Source organism: Protopterus annectens, chromosome 1.part0 (genome assembly GCF_019279795.1).
Source record: "Protopterus annectens isolate FY-2018-M chromosome 1.part0, PAN1.0, whole genome shotgun sequence".
Classification (NCBI taxonomy): domain Eukaryota; kingdom Metazoa; phylum Chordata; order Ceratodontiformes; family Protopteridae; genus Protopterus; species Protopterus annectens.
The window spans coordinates 1,276,761,937-1,276,780,697 of NC_056725.1; the positions used below are offsets into that span (position 1 = coordinate 1,276,761,937).

Genomic DNA, 18,761 nt, shown 5'->3' on the forward strand with positions numbered 1-18,761 from the left:
ACTGAAGATTGAAGTCAATGAACAATGCCACACATTTAAGTTTTAGACTTCATATCCTTCAGAAAACGCATGCTAAAACAAAACCTGCTACTCTAACAATTTTCTAAACTTATTAGAGCAATGCTTAATATCTGTCCCGATTTTCTGTTGTTTGCCCACTAATTATTTTTGTCTCTGTTTAGATTTTTGTTGCTATGAGGTTGACAGATATGCTCATTTGTCTATACATGGTTATGTCATTTATGACTAGTGTAAGAAACTGATGATAAGAAAGAGGAATAAAAAGGGAAAATTAAGCACACAGGAAAAAGAGCAGTGGTAGAAGAACCTTTTTTGTGAAGGAATATGGAAGGCACAAAGCTAGAGATATACAAGAGGGAAAAGCAATTAGGAGAGTCAGGAAGCTACAAAATAAAAAGAAAAAAGGATGAGACATTTATCTTTTAATGGATTTGTTTGAATGTATCTTGAATGCAATCACGTAAGTCTAGAGTAGCAGGAGAAAGCAAGATAACAGAGAGGTGCAACATTTAAATAACTTCATTTTCAGCCTAAGCACAATCAAAGAATCTGTACTTAGGTGTGCAATGTTGTGCCACATAGCTGCACAGTCAAAGAATGGGCACTCAGGTGTGCAATGTTGTGCCACATAGCTGCACAGCCAAATAATGAGCAGTCAGGTGTCCAGTGTTGTGCCACATAGCTGCACAGCCAAATAATGGGCAGTCAGGTGTGCAATGTAGCACCAAACAGGCTCATGTTACAGCCATCTGACAAAAGAAGAGCAGAAGAGTGGCCAGCAGATACATCAAAGTGCCTGTGCATAGCAAAGTGGCAACCCTGTTTATCATACAACTGAGTAAGTAATTAGGTGGACAGGAAAGCAGGAAATGGGAGAACAAACAGCAAACAGAGGAAACTCATTAGAATAACCATAAGGTATGAATGGTGACATATAGAAGGGTAATTTCTTTTGTGTAAGAAAAGAGCTACTTTTATAGGTAACACTAAATAAGCATAGGTGGGGAAGACACCCAGGAGGAATGACTGTGGATATGATATTGCCAGAAGGGAAGGTAGCAGGAGCAAACAGGCAAATAGAGAACATAGACAGGGGCAGTGGGGAGGACAGTGGATGGACACAGACATACATACATTCAGAAGGTGGACACATGGGGATGGAAAAGGTTTTACAAGATTTATAAGAAATGGAGAATGAAACATAAAGAAGAATGAATGTGGATAGAGTAGAGTCCTGGTATGATTGAATGACAGGGTGCCTAGAGAGCAACAAACCCAGTCACTACTCATTTGGGTGGCTGATGGATAGGGCATATCAGTAATACTAAAAAGGACTTTAACTTGCAGATACAGGCATCTAGCACTTCAGCACCCAACAGTCTCCACAACTGATGACAGAAGAACACATGAGACTCCTTCAGTCTACTTTCAAGAAAGAAGCCTTCACTCCCTCCCACAAAATAAGTAGACATGGAGGGAATAAGTGACCATTCCAGGCTACCATCAGCAAAGAAAACCTTAATCCTCCTGCTAAGAGACAGACCTGATAGCCACTAATTTCCCCTCTCCAGAGGTAACAGCTTTCATAGGCCAACGTGACCATGGTCTCACTTCTTCCTCCTCCGCAACTGGACCTGCAGAAGGATGGTGAAAAAGACAAAAAAATATATATCACATATGTATGCTACAAAAACAGTTGCAGTTTTGCAGTGGACTGGCAATGACATCACTCAAACCCTGCAGTTGCTTGGAGAAGATTTTACCCTTCTGCTGCATACAGCCATATTCAGGTGCTGTCACTTTGCCAGTGGAAAATAAAGCAAGTACTCTTAAGTACACATACGCAACAGTTAACATGGTAAGAAAAAATGATACTGCAAAAAATGCTTACAGCACAGTTCAGGCTCCCTTTCCTGAACCTCTGCTTATCATTGGTGAAGCACATCTGAGTGGCACAATTTTGGGTCATCATAGCTATGCTAGCACTGATCTCCAGAACTGTAACACCAGTGACATCAATTTATGACTCTGGCCAGCTCATGTCATGCATCCACTTTATGCAATGTGCCAAAATAATGAACCAGTATGTACTCTCTGAAGCTACTCTGTAGTAAGAACAGGAACATTTTATTCTCTGACTCACTAAACTGCAGCCCCACATTCCCTACTGCCTTAAGGAACCAGGACCCACTCAAACAAATCTAGTCAAGGAGCAAAATATTATCCTCATGTACCCAGGCATATTTATGTATCACATGTCACATAAAGTAGCACTACCATGGAAATAGTGCTGTACAGTGTTAGAACAACATCACTGTAGTGTTACATCGCACAGGTGTGGGGATGCACATGTCATATGTATGACCATACAAGTTACACACTTTGAGTTGATAGTAAAGTGTATGACTAATACTGTAATGTATGATGAGTACCATGTTCTTCACTAGCAGCAATTCACAGACAGTGGTGTTAACTGGCTTCTTTAGCATAACCCTGCATTAACTGTCTCACATTAGTGTAATATAAAACTGAGGCACCATTTTGTATAACAATGCTTACAACTGTACAGGTGAAAAACTGTACAACTTGGAAATATTTCAGTAAAGCCTCTATGGATGTACATTTTCCTGGAGTTAAGGAAGGAGTCCTACCTGGTAAAGCACTGCAGCAGCAAAAACAAACCCTACAGTGGAAATCAGTAACAGTGAGGTAGATGTTGCTGTGTATGTACAGTGGGAATCCATGACACTGGTTAGTACTATAATAACTGAGGTCTTAAACTGAGAATAGATAGACAGATAGATATGCATTTTGGATACTTAGTTTTGGTCTGAAGCATATTAATGCACGCCAAAAGTCATTGTTTCACTTAAAAGGCAAAATTACAGTTTTAAATGGGAGTTAGCACAGAGGACTAAAGCTCTGAACATAGGAAACCATGGGAAGGATATGTCACAAGAGGTGTGAGGTACTACTGCCATATGTTGAAGCATGGCTGCTGTATATAGATGTGAGAGCTTCTGCTTTGCACTAAATGCAGCTGATAATCTACAGCTACAGTACACGAATAGTGTTGAGGCTATGGCTATAGTTATGTGCATCCCACAAGTTACCATAAACACCATCTGTGTCTTAGAGGGCTGTAATACGTAATACTGTGGACACTGGCCCTAACTGTGGCTTCCTGCACATACTGCGGTTCTACTTCTACTGCTTCTCCAAGTATCACTCTCGTTTTACATCATGAATCATAGCAATCACAATGGGTATGCGCTGTTGCACCATATGCCCTTTCATATGTTTATCATGCTATCATTTGGGGTTCTGCAATCTGCATTGACTGCGTGACTTATTTGCACAGGGTTCCTCATTTTCCTGTCATTGTACAGTCATTGCCATGTGCTGTATACCATGCTGTTTACTCCAGTAATGTGTGCAACCAGATTTATTTTTGTCTTTTTCTTTGAATCGGCCACACCTTGTGCATGGTCTCTACCATCACTACTGTGCACCATACAATGCACTGTGTCTATGAATCCAAGCCTAAGTGTTTAATAGTACTTAGTTCCTCAGTTACTGAATTCAGTAATATCTACAAAAAGCCTTCTGATCACTTTAGAAACATCTTTGGTATCCTTTGTCTGTGTGAATCCATAAACACAAATAATAAATAAAACAAACAATAAATAAAACATACCTAATCAAATTGGATGCATTTATACAAGACTGCAAACAAACACTTAAAATATATTACTTTTCATGCACTTTGATGACTCTGTGGACAATCGGAATATCTCGGCCTTCCACTTTGAAGACAACAATTTCTCCAGCTCGGATGGGTTCTTCTGCATAGTTTGTTAAGAACAGCAAATCTCCTCTCTGAAAAGCTGGCTCCATGCTTCCACTGGTAAAACATGCAAAAGAATGCAGTAAATATCTGGGTCCACAAACAGGCCTTTGCTTCAATACCTACTCATCATTCTGTACAGCAGTATTACAAACCAGTAATATGGCCAATTCGTTTGAAGACAATAACTTAAATTTAAATTATTTGATGCTGCCTGGGTGAGATCTAGTTGATTTTTATGCAACAGGCTACACTGTACAATAGAAAAAAAAATCCAGATTTGCAGCAACAGCATCTGCTTATATTTAGCAACCAACCATAGATATAATTGTAAGCTTCACAAACAAGTAGTGCATAGCAAAGCTCTACTTAGTGGCTATATAAGGGTGCAAGAATTCAAAAGTGATGCAGAATGCATTCTCTGGTCAGCTGTGAACTACTCCATGAAGCAAACTGTAGAGTATTATGGCTGCACACCCATGCAACGGTCTTCCACAGTCTCCATCCACAGACTCATAAATATGTTCTTCAGTTAGACAATGCAACTGACAACATTTTAGTTTGAAGGAAAGACATGTCTGGGCAAGAACAGGGCCATGACTATATTCACCTCCTACACTATCTACAGTGCATAGAAAAATAAAAAATAAGCCAGCTACAAAGGCTAATGCTAACATTGTAAGACTCTATGATTTCCTTCTGTAGCAGAGTAAGGGCATTGCAAAATACCATATGATGCATGCAGTCATATTACTGCATAAGTGGACATGTAGGGCTAGGAGACAACTAGAATATATCAAATATTCAAAAAAACATAGAATCACACACAGTATTAAAACTCCTGTAAGATACATAAACGAATAATATCTGACTAACCAAAAATGGATTTCTTTTTACAAGGCTGCAAACACTTAAACATATTATTTTTCATGCACTTTGATGCTGCTGTGCATCAACTCTGATTTAAGGATATGGTGGATGTGGTGAAAATAATAATAATAATAATAAAAAACGTAAAATCTTAAAAAAATACTGGATTATGATACTGCATGAGAAAAGAAGGTAGGGATATGCTCAATATGGATCTCTGCACCACCGTGGATGATATATATGAGGCAGCTGTGTTGCAAACAACTATCCATGTCAGACGTGTTATGTGTGAGATAAACTGTATTAAACTAGCTGCATTAGTGCTGTATCAAATTTAAAAAGTGTGTAAATAATTTTTTAAATTATAAAAAGAAAAGTGCTCTACTTGCCTTTTCAGTAAAATACGTGTATGAAAATGTATAAAATGGGTTATAATGATACATAATTGCACTCATCTCATTAAAAATGTAGTACAGTTTTAAAGAAAAACTAAAACTTGTGTCACAGATATGTACACTGTAGCAAAGTTTACTCTTTGAAGATGCTGGCTAGGTCACACGATGACTATGATAATGGATATCATGCCTTGTTTGGCAAATAGCTCATTTGTACTCTTCACCCCACCACACCCCCATCCAGTGGTATGGAACTGTGGAAACAAAATGGCATCTTCTAACATTCAAGCTAAAAATACAGAAAATCCTATTTTGGAACTTGTGTGTATGTATATATATATATATATATATATATATATATATATATATATATATAGGAATAGACCTTTAATTCAAAAGGTTACAGAAATTAAAGCAGTTACTGCTGCTGGATATACTTGGACACAGAGCTCAACTGTTAATTCCCATCTGTAAGGACTCTGACAACTTCATTTTGGTCTTAAAAGCAAGAAACAGTAAAAGCAAAGTATAGCTTTAGTCAGAAGCATACAGTTTCTAATTTAGATGTTCCATTTTTCTGGGTATTTACTGTCTGTTTTACTATTTACTTTCATTTTTGTGCAATGTCTGCACTGTTAGTACATTTATTTTGTCAGGACATGTTTTAATTTATTTATTGTAAGTAAAATATTGTATTAACTGTGAAAGCTTACAGCTGATGTTTTATGCATTAGTTTAATGGTTTATGCATATTTAACAGTGAACCTTCAACTATGTGGTGTTCATGAAGGGTGATTACTCACAGCTAACCACTACCATTTGAATATTTAATGACTGACTTATTTTAAGAGTAAACACTAAGGTGTGTTCTCACTTTATTAGTTTTAAATAATTGGTGGAAGCATATCATAATCATGGGAAGAGAGGGCACTGGTGTTGAAGCATTATGATTTACCTCCTGGAAAATACTGTGTAAGAATGTCTACAAAATAATTTTGATCAAGCTATAATTACTGTTAGAAAGAATGCACTGAACAACACTGAGCTGAGCTCAGTCTGTGAGGGTGAAATCTTTGGGAACCAGTGATTATAACTCTGATCTGTATCTGTACGGTGTAAAGCTTATTTGTGTGGGGCTGGTTTTGGCCACTACCCAAGCCAGTAGTGCATATTCACTGTACACTATTAAGGCCAACTGCTTTTGCCATTGGTAGGTTTCAAACCTTAAATTATTGGTTCAGTGCCATTGCATTTTACTGAAGGCCATGATAAAAGAATTAAAGCCTGAAGTCCCTGTCCATCACATCCTCTACATAAGTTAAACAGAAACACAAAACAGTGATCAGCAAGCCAGACAACAGCAGACATACCTGAGGTTCTAGTATATACTGCTGGCCTAGAGTGACACCCAGAGCAGGACTTCAGGTAATATAAGTAGGAGTGAGGGGGGATATTATCCTGGAACAGTGTGCTGCACTTTTATGTCAAAATACCTTTTATGGCAAGAGCACAATGAGTACCATGCACTGGTATGCTACTGATCTGTGCCTTGGATGCTGCTATATGCACTTGGCCAAATACTAACTAGTAGGCATGGAACAAGCCCTTGTCAGATGTGCTGACTAACACCAGATGTAGTGCCAGAAATGGCTAGTGCAGCACACAAAAATGAATGACTACATCATTAAGATGATGACTGTAGAGATGCCTATAGCATCTAGCTTGTTCTAACAGGTTCATAAGTACCTGACTGTAATTCTGGAACCTTAGGTTTTATTAGATTTGTAGCAGGCAGAGGGGTTAGCTGAGTTCAGATGGAAAGTGAATGATCAATAGTGAATGACTGATGTTAACTTACACATCCAGAGGGAAAGTAAGCAATGTTAGACATTGCATGACTGACATCTGATGGAGGTTAGATGGACGACAGTGGAAAGTGGCCCACAAATAAATGCTAACTTTTCAAGCAGTGCATGTTTTGTAGCTGGCAACTTGACAAGCATACAGAAACACACACATTCAAGTCCGGAGCTGTCAGTGTCTGATACTCTGTGGGCTAGGATAATTCAAAATAAGAAAAAAATACAAGCTAACCACAGGTAAGGGCTTACAGGATCTTGTTACCTGCCCATGCTGGGTACATAAGAAAATTTAACCTAAGCGGCATAGTAGTAGTAGCAGCAGAGAAGTGTACTGACAGCTGAAATGATAAGAAATACATAGTCCTTCCCGAAGCAACAGACCAGAGTAGAAAATGACCGTGAAAGTGTGTACTCTGGGGTAGACAAAGACCAATATCACACTATCCAGCAGATTTCATTTTGAAGGAGTTCAACATTTTATTATCGATAATATTCATTTTAAAACACTGAAAATAATTTTTGTGAAACAAGTTGTAGTTTAGAAAAGAAAGAAAACATGCACATACCTGAGAACAACAACAATTGGACTTTCACTTCCAGTTACTACAATCAGCCCCTTCCAAATCATAAGTGCAGATGAGACGATCATTGCAAAATTTAAAAACTGGTAGTAAAGCTGTGGGAAAAAAAATAAGAAGTATGACTCTTCCTAATTACACAAAAGTTTTCTGTTGCAATACGTTTTACATGCTCTATATGACAGATATCTATTGTCAGCAGATGAGAGCACAGGATTTTTCCAGGAAAGATAAATAGTTGAGTACCTATTTAGCAATCACAACTTATGGGGTGCTAAGCTTTGCAAAGCACACAAGTTTCTGTTTTGTATCATACAGGAGTTTTAATAATGAGTATGAACTTTATAATATCTATCCATAGATACATAATCTTCAAAATATGTCATAAATCCACTGAAGTATATATAGAATATGACTGACTTTTTGCATTCAGATGTTGTTGTCAATGCAAAAAGCTGCAGCACTTTTCTTGCAGTAGATTTACATGATTATAAAGTGTAACTCTGGAGCTTTTCTCTGCATCCCTCTGCTAAAAAGGCAGTTCAATGCCCAGTTGGACTTTCCCAGTAGACAAAGAAAAATAAATCATTTAACATTTCCATTTTCAAAACTGTGAACCATTTTATGCTATCTTAGGTCACATGAAGGAAGAGCAATAAAATAAAAGTTTCATACTTTCTGTAATATAATATCTATGTAGGCATCTTCATGTCCATCACAGATGTAGCTATCAACTGCAGCCCATTGTATGACTCTGTGCACCTCAGATGTTTGCTTTTGACCAAATTAATAAACAGATACATGCATGACCTAGAAATATATTTTAGCTTGTTGCTTTGAGAACCATACAGTGCACCCCATTACACCGCATGCCCTCTCAATCTCTTAGCTCAAGAATCAGAGACAAAGATCCAAAATCAAGAGCATGTTTTAAATATTGTTCTTGTATACTTAGAATGCTGCTAATATAATGAATTTGCATTAGCAAGCATTTTCTGAAGAATATGAGGTCTGAAACTCACATGTTTGCCATTATTTAGTGACTACAATCCGTAACACTTTGCCAGAAAACACATACATTTACATAGAACTGACCATACAAATGAGGCAAAAATTATGGACAGTTAAGAGCTATACCTTCTGAGCACACATGCACATACATGCATGCACTCACACACAGCATAGAAGCGCGTACACACAACCAATTACAGCCACAGTTATGATTGCAGAGCTCAGATATCTGGTTGAAATCAAGTGAATGAATAAATACATAAAATAATAGCCCAGAGGCTCAAAGGTCATTGCCGTCAGAACCAGCCAGTGTAACCCACTGCACCTCCCCTCTGCTCTCACAACTTCTTAACTCCATAATCTGAAACAAAGAGATTCTCCAGTGGTACAGAAGGATAAAGCTCACACTACGGCACAGTCATGACTGGGTTTGATTAGCAGCTTAAATGACTGCTACAATGACAAGAAGGGATGGGCATGTGCATCCTGGGTGGGGGGCATTCATTAAATATATTCTCTTAGGCGATGCATGGTCCAAAGAGGGGAGGAACTCTCAGATGTAATCAGTGAGCATGGAATGCAGGGCAGGACGTGGGTAAGGCATATAAAGAACCCTCCCCCAAGATGGATGCAAAAGACGGCTAAGCCCCCAGGATAACTTTAGGATCCACAACTGGCCCCAGCTATACCAGAGTAAGTCTGGGAGGTAGGAAATAAACTAGTATACCTAGCATGGATGTGAGACACTGGAGGCCAGACCAGATAAATGATGTCTCAGGGGTGACCATAAAAAAGATTATAGACAAAGATCCAAAATCCAGAGCAGACTTCTCTTGTATATTTAGAAAGTTGCTAGTATATTGGATTTTGTATTAGCTAGCATTGTCTGAAGTAAACAAAGTCTAAAGCTCAAATGCCTGTCATTATTTAGTGACTATAATGCACAGCAATTTATCAGATAGCCACAGATTACAAGAAGTACTCCAACATTCCTGTCAATTTCTTTGCTCAAGAATTCTGGACAAAGCCAAAAAGAACTGAAGGAACACAGCACAAAAAGGGACACATTTTAAATATTATTTTATCTGATTATTAACTGGGTAAACCCACTGGACAAAATGATCTTTCTCAGGGTTAATCCAGAAGCGCTGACTGACTAAATAACTTGATCAAAGTCACAGAGCAGGTAAACAAAGGTTGAAGAAATCAAATTTTGTACTGCTGACTACACGAAACAGTTCTTTAACAGCTGAGACTCTCTATGCTAAGTACCAGACTCTTGCAATTTACTTAAAAAGTTAACAAAACAGGTGCTACATTAACATGCATTTTCTGAATAATAACAACTACAAAAGTCTAACAACTATCATTATTAAAAAGTTAAAATACAGATGTTGCACTGACTTGCATTTTCTGAAGAGTAAAATAAAACTGTAATGGCTTTCATTATTTCCTGATTGTAATCTTTATTGATTTACCAGAAAATCAAACTTTAGGACAGCAAAAATATAAGGCAGAATCAGAGATGAAAAATCGGGAAAAGATGAGAGGCAGAAACTCTAATTTACTTAAAAAGTTAACAAAACAGGTGTTATTTTGACAAGCATGTGTGCGTGCACACACATGTACACACACATTGCAAAGTCACTTACCACATCCACACAGCAGTGTCTTCAGTGCTGCATGATACCTCTTTTTAAGATGGTGTGTGTGCTAGTGCTACATTGTTTTTGCATCATTGCCCCATTTTGACTGAGGCAATAGCCTGGAAGTCTCTCTCGCTCTCATTGGCTCTACATTCAAGCCAGTGAAAGAGAAGAACGTGAAGCTGAAACACATTAAATAGATTGGGCCAAAATCAGAGTCTAAAATGTGGGTGGGACACTTTTGTTAGTGGTTAAGGGTCCCCAGCTACCACCGGGTCATTGGCAGCTATCTAAGGAGCCTTGTGTTTTATCCAGCCTTGGGTAGTGATTCAGAATCATAACTTTTGGATCAAACAATGTGAGATGAATCAACTAAGGCAGAATCCTAAAGTAAACGTCTTGGGTGGTGCTCAAGAAAGAAATTTCATGTATAAAATCATCACAGAAAAAAAACCAGTCTAGATCTGGAAATCATATCCAGCTTGCAGTGTCTTCTGAAAGTATTCAGAAATTCCCATATGGCAACTGCACAAATATCTACTGACACATTTCTGAAGAAGGCTTGCAAAGTAGCTACTGCTGTGGTAGAAAGCATATTTTTGTTTCTGGCAAAGGGCTGCCATACATAAGATAACAAAACTTTATGCATTAAGAAAGCAAAAATGAAACGATTACTTTGGTCACTTGGTTACCTAGTTCATTAGAAGAAAATAAAATCAGAAGTTTGAGTCTTTTCTTATGGATTTTATATTCAATCCAAATAAAACCTAAGTTGTCTAGATCTGCCCATGAAATTAATAAGATATTCCTCTCAGATGGAGTAATTAGGAAACAACATTGATGGATCAATGGATTGATTAATATTACATTCCATTACTACCTTAGGCAGAAAGGAGGGATTACTCCTTATGGATACGCTTTCATATGGAAGATGATGCAAGGAGGGTTGGAATACAAAGCTTGAAGCTTAGAAATCCTCCTGGCTAATGTAATAACCATAAGGAATTAAGTTTTCCATGAGAGATATTTAAGGCCTGCTGAGGTAACTACTTTGAAACGTAGAAGTGTAACCTTTTCAAGGATAAAATAGAGATCAAAAGAAGGAAAAGGTGGCTTGACTGGGGGCTTGGTGCCTCTTTGAACTGACCTACAGACTTTTATAAAACTAAGGAGAATATGTCAATGCCATGCTGAAATAAGAAATAGCTGCCAGATGGACTTTGATGGAATAAAAGTGAATAACAGAATCAAAAACCTGTAACAAATTCTCCAGTATTATAGGAACAGAAGCAATAAAAAGATCTATCTCTCTAGCAAAAGTCCAAAGGGAGAAACACTTCCATTTGCTATGATATGCCCATCTCACACCAGGTCTCTGGGCAGGAGTAAGAAGCTAATCCAGCTGCTCAGGGTATAAAAGGTTGCTGTCCATGAGTAAATGTGGAAAAAACAGGCAGTTAATATGAGGGCATGAAGACCCACATAAGGCTTGCCAGATTCTTGAAAGGCTTTAGTCAGACAAGCTTGGCCAAGGGATGAGACCAATGCAGGGGGACCCACACATATTAGGGCCAAAAGGGGTCTATGAGAATTACTATGACACTGCAATTCTTGGCCTTATCTAGAAACTTGTAAATAAGAGGAGAAGATGGAAAGGTGTATAAAAAGTCTCAGGGGCCACTTCTTGGTGAGTTTACCACTGGGGTCTAGTCCTGAGACAGGAATAAGGGAAAATAAGTTGCTTCATTTTATCTGGTTGGGCATGGAAATGGGATATGGGAATGCTTTTAAAGTGATGGAACAGGGTCTTTGTTTCTGGCTGTTTGACCATTCATGAGACATTACACGACAACTGCTGAACTGGTTCGTTATGGAGTCAGCTTGTCCTGGGATGTGTGAAGCAATATGAAGGAGATTCAAAACAAACAGCCACTCCCATACTCACTTGACCTTCCAACCCAGTTGACAAGAATGTGTTTCCCTCTGCTTGTTTATGTACAAACTACAGCCATACTGTAAGAATGGATGGTAACCACAATACACTAAAGAGTGTTATGACATGCCTGCAAGGACAAAAGGATGTCCCAAACTTCCAGAATGCTGATGTGGAGATTAAGATGGCCATATACCTTGGACAATCTGTTGCAAATAATGACCTCCTATTTTAGATCATTAGCATCCATAGTCACAGTTACCAGGAAAATGGAGGCTTGAAAGGGTCTACTTAGACAGAGATTCTTGTTTATCCTGATCTGAGTTTCCCACAGGACTGAAAGCTGGCCCCATGAACACTAAGAGTTAGCTGAAGGTGCTGCAATCAAAATGAACAATGTTAATGCCATTAGACCAGAGCCATAAATAATGCAGTTCAAAAGGGGAGTTTGCTCCAGGACCAAGCAGTTAGGAAGCATTGATTTATGAAGCCTCAGGGAAATGGTGGTGCCATAATGAATGTTGATACTGCATTTATGATTACAACTGAAATGGTGACCATACGGCAGTAATAAGCTACACTTACAGCAAGAGTGCAGATATTTTTTTATTACCTCAACTTTGGGAAGGGAAGCAAGCAAATCTCTGTTGGAAAAGAGACTACCATCATCAGATCCACTAGGAGCTACTCATCCAGGTGACGAAAGAAACTGGAGTCCTGCAGCCTGAGAACTACTGCTAACATTGACATATATTTGGTAAACTCCCAGCAGGCTTTGGTGAGGCTGACTGGCAATGTCCAGGACTGGAAATGGTTGTGTTCTATATGGAAGTGATGGAACCTCCTAGATTCCTGGACAATCTTGGTATGCAAGTATGCATCCTAGAGGTCCAAACAGTGCATCCAGTCTCACAGGGAAGAAGGAGATACTGTACCATTAATATACAAAAGTTATCTTTGTGCCTGTGTTGAGTTAGCTTACAAAGAACAAGAACTGGCCTGGGGTCCTTGGTCTTCTTGGAAACTAAAAACAGTACATAAGTAAAAGCCTAGGTTTATCAGGTCTGGTGGAATCTCCTGCAAACTTTTTTTATGAGCAGGTTGTCTGTCTCTAGTGTTACCACTGTCATTTGATGGAATGAGGCATCCAGGAGAGGGCAGACCATTATGTCTGGAGGTGTGAAAGGAACAGAATAGTCTCTTAATATAATGTCCTTTACCCACATGTCATGTATGTTGGCCAGCCACACATGTCAGATACAGGAACAGATAGCCCTGGATGTTTCCAGAGGGGAGCAAGTGAGCAAGGCCTCAGGAGGGCAAACTGCTGCCTTCGAACAGAAGGCCTGTGGTACCCATGTAAACTCTGATAAAAGTATCCTCTTCCTCCTCTGGCTGGATGGCCATTCTGAAAGCCTCTGCATCCCCTGCATCCCTTACTAGAACCTCAGAAATGTAACTGCTCTAAGCATCTTAGCCAGAGCTGGTATGGATTCTGCTGAGTCAGTGAAAACATATTCCTAGATGCCTGAAACTTTACACTAACCTTGGATAGTGTGTTGCTCTGGCTTTGTTGCTTTGACAATTCATCTTTTACCTTTGTTTGAAACACTAAGGTTTCAGCAAATACAGGCTTCATAAAGTCAGCCTTAATGCTTTTGGCATTGTGCCTGCCACACTCACTGAACTATCTGCTATGCTGAGAGCAAGGCAAGTAGTTTGCTTAGCAAGTGATCAAGGGTTGACAGATGGCAATGTAGTCTAGTTAAAGTGAGAGTCAGGCTACCCTTCTAGGGCCACAGGTGTCCTATCCATAAACTCCCTCTATATTCAAGGTGACAACAAAAGCTGAAAACATAAAGAGCAGGCAAAACAACTAATGGGTTTTGCGACCACATGGGGTCTGTCTGACCACTCCACAACAGAAGCCACCATGTCCATGTTCTTCCAAGCATCACCTGTGAGCAACTAAACCATCTCATCAGCTAAGGGAACCTCCAAAGAAAATGACCTATATGATCAGAAGGTCTCTACAAAAATGCATTCAGACTCAGAGGTAGTGTTCTGGGATCATTTGGTCTTCACTTGGATATGATCCAAAATCTCCCTGAATTTGGGGTCTTTGGGCAAAACAGTGGTAAAATAAGCTTCATGGTCTTCATTTAAGTCAGGAGTTGGAGACTTCAAGTGCCCCTGGGTCTCAGAAGAGGGTAATCTAAGGACAGGTGTGAACAAGTTCTGGTCAATGTAATCACATCCAGTGACAACTCTGTCCTGGCCAGAAGGGGTTGTTGGATGAGTATAACAGCTGAATAGAAAGGCCCCTGGTCCAATGTCAAAATTGTCTAGACAGGAAGCTAATGCTGGGCAGCCACCGACATAGGCACCAGAACTGCCAATGGTCCCAAACTCAAGGCAGAAGCCTCCAACCCCTAGGGAATAAAAGCCAAATGCTGACAGACCTGAGACTGAAGCTGAAAAGATATACTCCAGCCTTTGGATTGGAAGGTTGACCCTGACTTTTGAGGCTAAAGCAACCATCAATACTCTGGTTGTTAATGCCAAATGCTGACTGGGTTACTTCATCCTAAAGGAAATGGGACTGAGGGTAGCCTCAGCAGGTCAGGACTGCAGTAACAACCTTGAGCGCTGTGGTTGAAAGCAATTATAGCAACGGCAAGGTCAACAGTGGGGGACTTGAGGTCAAGTGCTTTCATCCCATGTGAGCTGTCGATGTTGATGTCAATAATGAAGACTTGAAGGTTGATAGGTAGACCTAGATGGAAATGGACCTCATAAGAGGTCCAGTAAGGAACAGTCAGGAGCCAGACCTTTAAAGGTAGGCAGGGAAGATGCTTTTGAGTCCCTGGTTTTACTAAGGGAAAACACCTGCAAACACATCTGCTGAACAAAGAAGACCTACCAATTCTGTTATAGTCCAGCTGTATAAACCCAGACCTGTGCGACTTGACAGATACTGATGAAGAGGGATAGCGATACATAGCTAAAGCACAGAAAATATAGAGGGTGTGCTTTCAACTCAGGGAGGGGGATTCTTTTCTAGGGGGCTACCTTTTCTATGTGCTGTGACTTAAGATGTGCAGACTGAATAAACAGCTAGTCCTGATCTGAAATTTGTTTAGGTGCCTTATTCCATGAGCTTTGCCTTAGAAGGGGTAGACTGAACAAACATCAAGCCCTGAGCAGAAATTTGTTTAGGTGCCTCAACAGATTTATGCTTTTAGAACTGGGTTCAGAATCCTTGCCAGCATCAGACATCTTCTTACCTAATACTTTGGAAGGGGAGGGGGATGCTCTGAATAACAACTTGGTAGCAGAAGTAGACTGGAGGTTTTCTAGCTCTTAACAGCTCTTCCATTCATTAAGTGTGATGGATTTAAAAGCAACGAAGATGGTGAAATCCTCACAGAAATGCTTTTCACCTAAATACTGTACACAATATAAGTGTTTATCCTGGTACAGAATCTTAACTCTACACTTTACATTTTTTAAAGGACTGCGAGCCCCATTTCTTCTCCATACTGAAGATTAAACTGCTACTATCACTACAGCTATGATTACAGCATAAAATGGCAGCAAACTGAGATGGGGAGGGGAGCAAATATTACAGCTAATGACCAAAACATTAGCAAATTTAGAAGAAAAAATGGAACTGACTGACCTTAATGTAGCTTAGAATCAAGTGACTTAAACATGAAGTAGTAGAAAAGCAGAATCCACTCTCCAAAAAACAGAAGGGTAGATGGATGGACTGGGCCTGTTGATCACTGTGACCTGACTTTAATGTGAAGCTAATCAGATCTGCAGTGGGGTCTTTGGGTGCTTAGGATTACAGGTAAATGGGAGGGAGCCTAAGGTAATTTGGTGATGCACTAACTAAAGCCTGTTGGTCTTAGTCCTAGAGGTGATGGACATGAATCTCCCAACATGTGCATTATATCTATATCTATTTATTTATTTTGTATTTATTTTACATTTGTTAACTGCTTTAGTCTGACTGAGCTTTTGGCTCATTTTCAGCAGAGACCTGGGGAGAAAAGCTCCTCAGTGAATAAAATTTAACAAAGTTAAATTACAGTCAGCAAAAAAGTTGCTATCAGGTTACAATAGCAAAAGAAATGATTAAAGAGCAACATAATTGGTTTCAGGTATAGACAGCACATATGCAATAGTTAGACGGAGAGAAGCTCTGCAATTCAATAAAATGTAACAAAGAATCAGTTACAGTCAGCAAAATTTACAGTTGGGTTATATGGCATAGTAAATTAATATACCTGAGTTATTGTAGATAGGTTTAGAGAGGTTGTATTCAGAAGTAGGAATGTAGATATAGGGAAGTAAAGAGATGATGTCCAAGATGACAGACAGGTGGAAGTAGAAGATTTAATGGGAATCAGTGTGACTATAATTGGATGAGGTCAGACAGGAAGAAATATAGGAGAGGGAGGGAAAAAGAAAGAGTAGATGGAAGGAAGTTTGGGGAGCACAATGTCAGAAGGAAAATTGGGGAAAGAAGTACAAGTGTAAGGGTAGTAGTTTCGGGGGGGGGGGGGTGACAACATTGGCAGGACCATTTTATTGTTCTGTATTTTCGGGTGGCTAATTTGAATTGCTTGATAGGGTCAAGGGACTTTATTTCAAGGGGTAGTTGGTTCCAGGAAGTGGTTGGGTTGTAGTTATAGAGTAGACATCCTATTTTAGTTTTGGGTTTATAAATCTGTAATAGTTCTTGATCTGACCTACGAAGTGATCTAGGTGGGGAGTATTTAGATATAATAGTAGAGAGGCTGGGGCAGTATGAGGGAAGATACAGGATGGAGTGTATAATTTGCAGCTGATAAAGTAGTAGCAGGTGAGGGAACTCAAGCTAGTCCAGTTGCTTAAGTGATAAGCAGTGATGAGACTTGTAGGATTGGTTGGCTGTGAATCTCGCCATCTTATTATAGGTAGATTCAAGTCTTGAAATGAGTGTAGAGTTGAGGTTAGTGAATATGTGACAGGAGTATAGAAGTGTGAGAAGTAAAAAAGCATGGGACAGAGTAATTCTGGCTGTGTTAGTTAAGTACGTCTTACTACGGTAGAGGTGTCCAGGTTTCTGGTGTGTTTTTCTGATACTGTTTATAACATGTAGCTCAAACTTAAGTTGATCATCCATAGTGACTCCTAGCAATTTAGTGCTGTGTTCAGCTGTGATGATGGTGTTATTGCTTGATAAAATGTTAAATGTAGTCTTAAGAGTGGTGTGGTTTTTGGAGAGAAAGAGTAGGAGCTTGGTTTTCTTTGGATTTAGAATTAATTTGTTGTCATTAAGCCAAGTCTCAATGGTGGTGAAGGATGCTTGGGTAGCAGAGTGGAGGTCTGAAGGATTGTCTACAATGGTGATGACAGTAAAGTCATCAGCATATTGCACAAGTGATGACTGGGGACAAGAGGTATATAGTAAGTTTGTGAAAATATTGAAGAGCAGTGGTCCAAGGATCGATCCCTGGGGGACACCCATTTGCACAGCGAGGGGATGAGATAGAGCAGAGAGCCATTTTACTGATTGCTGGTGGTTAGAGAGATAGCTGGAGCACCAGAAAATGGTAAGAGGGGAGAAGATCAGATAAGTCATTTTTACAGGAGGAAAGGGTGGGAGACAGTGTCAAAAGCTTTAGAAAGGTTGAGGAACAGGCACGAGACAAGTTTATTGTCACGAGCAAGAGATTCTGTGTTGATGAAGGATATTAGTGCAGTTTTTGTACTATGATTAGGACAGAAACCATGCTGTGTGTGTGTGAGAAGGTTTTCTTGGTGAAGGTACTGCATTATCTGCTTGTGAATACATTTCTCTAATATTTTAGAGAGAGGAGATAGTATAGCAATTGGTCTGAAATTTGATATGTCTGATGAATTGCCACCTTTGTGAATGGGTAAAGGAAAGAATTGTTTCCATAAAGAGGGGACATACAATTCAGAAATAGAGCAGTTGATCAGAATTGACACAGGATAGGCCAGGGGTTCTGAGGCAATCTTAAGGAAATAGGAGGGTAGATTGTCTGAAGGGGAGAAGGGTTTATGTTTGGAGAGTAAGGATTTTATATAATTAGTTGATACAGCTTTAAGTGAGAAAGAATTAGAAGAGGTGGGAAGGGAAGATAAGTTTGTGGTGGTATTACATTGTTACTGTGGGGGAGATAATTAAATAAGGTGGTTATGGAGTCAATAAAGTGATTGTTAAATTTAATGGCAGTGTCTACTGGGGTTTCATTTGGACAAGGGTTAGGAGGGGAAGGGATTCCTGGATGAAGGATATGATTGATATAATGCCAGAATTGTTTGAGGTCTGATTTTAGGGTAATGGGAGGGTGTGCATAGAAGTTCAGTTTGTCATTATTGATGATTTTCTTGATTTTATTTCTTAGTTCTTTATAGGTCTGTAGGAGAGATGCTGTCTTGATTTTAGTCCATGTTTTCCATATCCTATCTCAGTTTTTCATGAGGGGTTGGGTTGATTCAGTTAGCCATGGAGCTGTGTTGTATTTGATTCTAATATTGTGGAGGGGAGCTAGGGAGTTAAGAATATCGAGGAAGGTGG

The 18,761-nt window shown here is 39.4% G+C and overlaps 1 protein-coding gene across 1 annotated transcript in view; it reads right to left on the reverse strand.

Moving 5' to 3' along the window:
- Positions 1-18,761, reverse strand: part of SEC11C (SEC11 homolog C, signal peptidase complex subunit) — a 353,173-nt gene that overhangs the window by 195,486 nt on the left and 138,926 nt on the right. Inside the window, exons 2-3 of the mRNA XM_044066158.1 lie at positions 7,562-7,671; positions 3,776-3,925 (exon numbers count right to left, since the gene is read on the reverse strand). Of these exons, the coding sequence (XP_043922093.1) occupies positions 3,776-3,925; positions 7,562-7,671 (260 nt within the window). The remainder of the gene's footprint in view (positions 1-3,775; positions 3,926-7,561; positions 7,672-18,761) is intronic.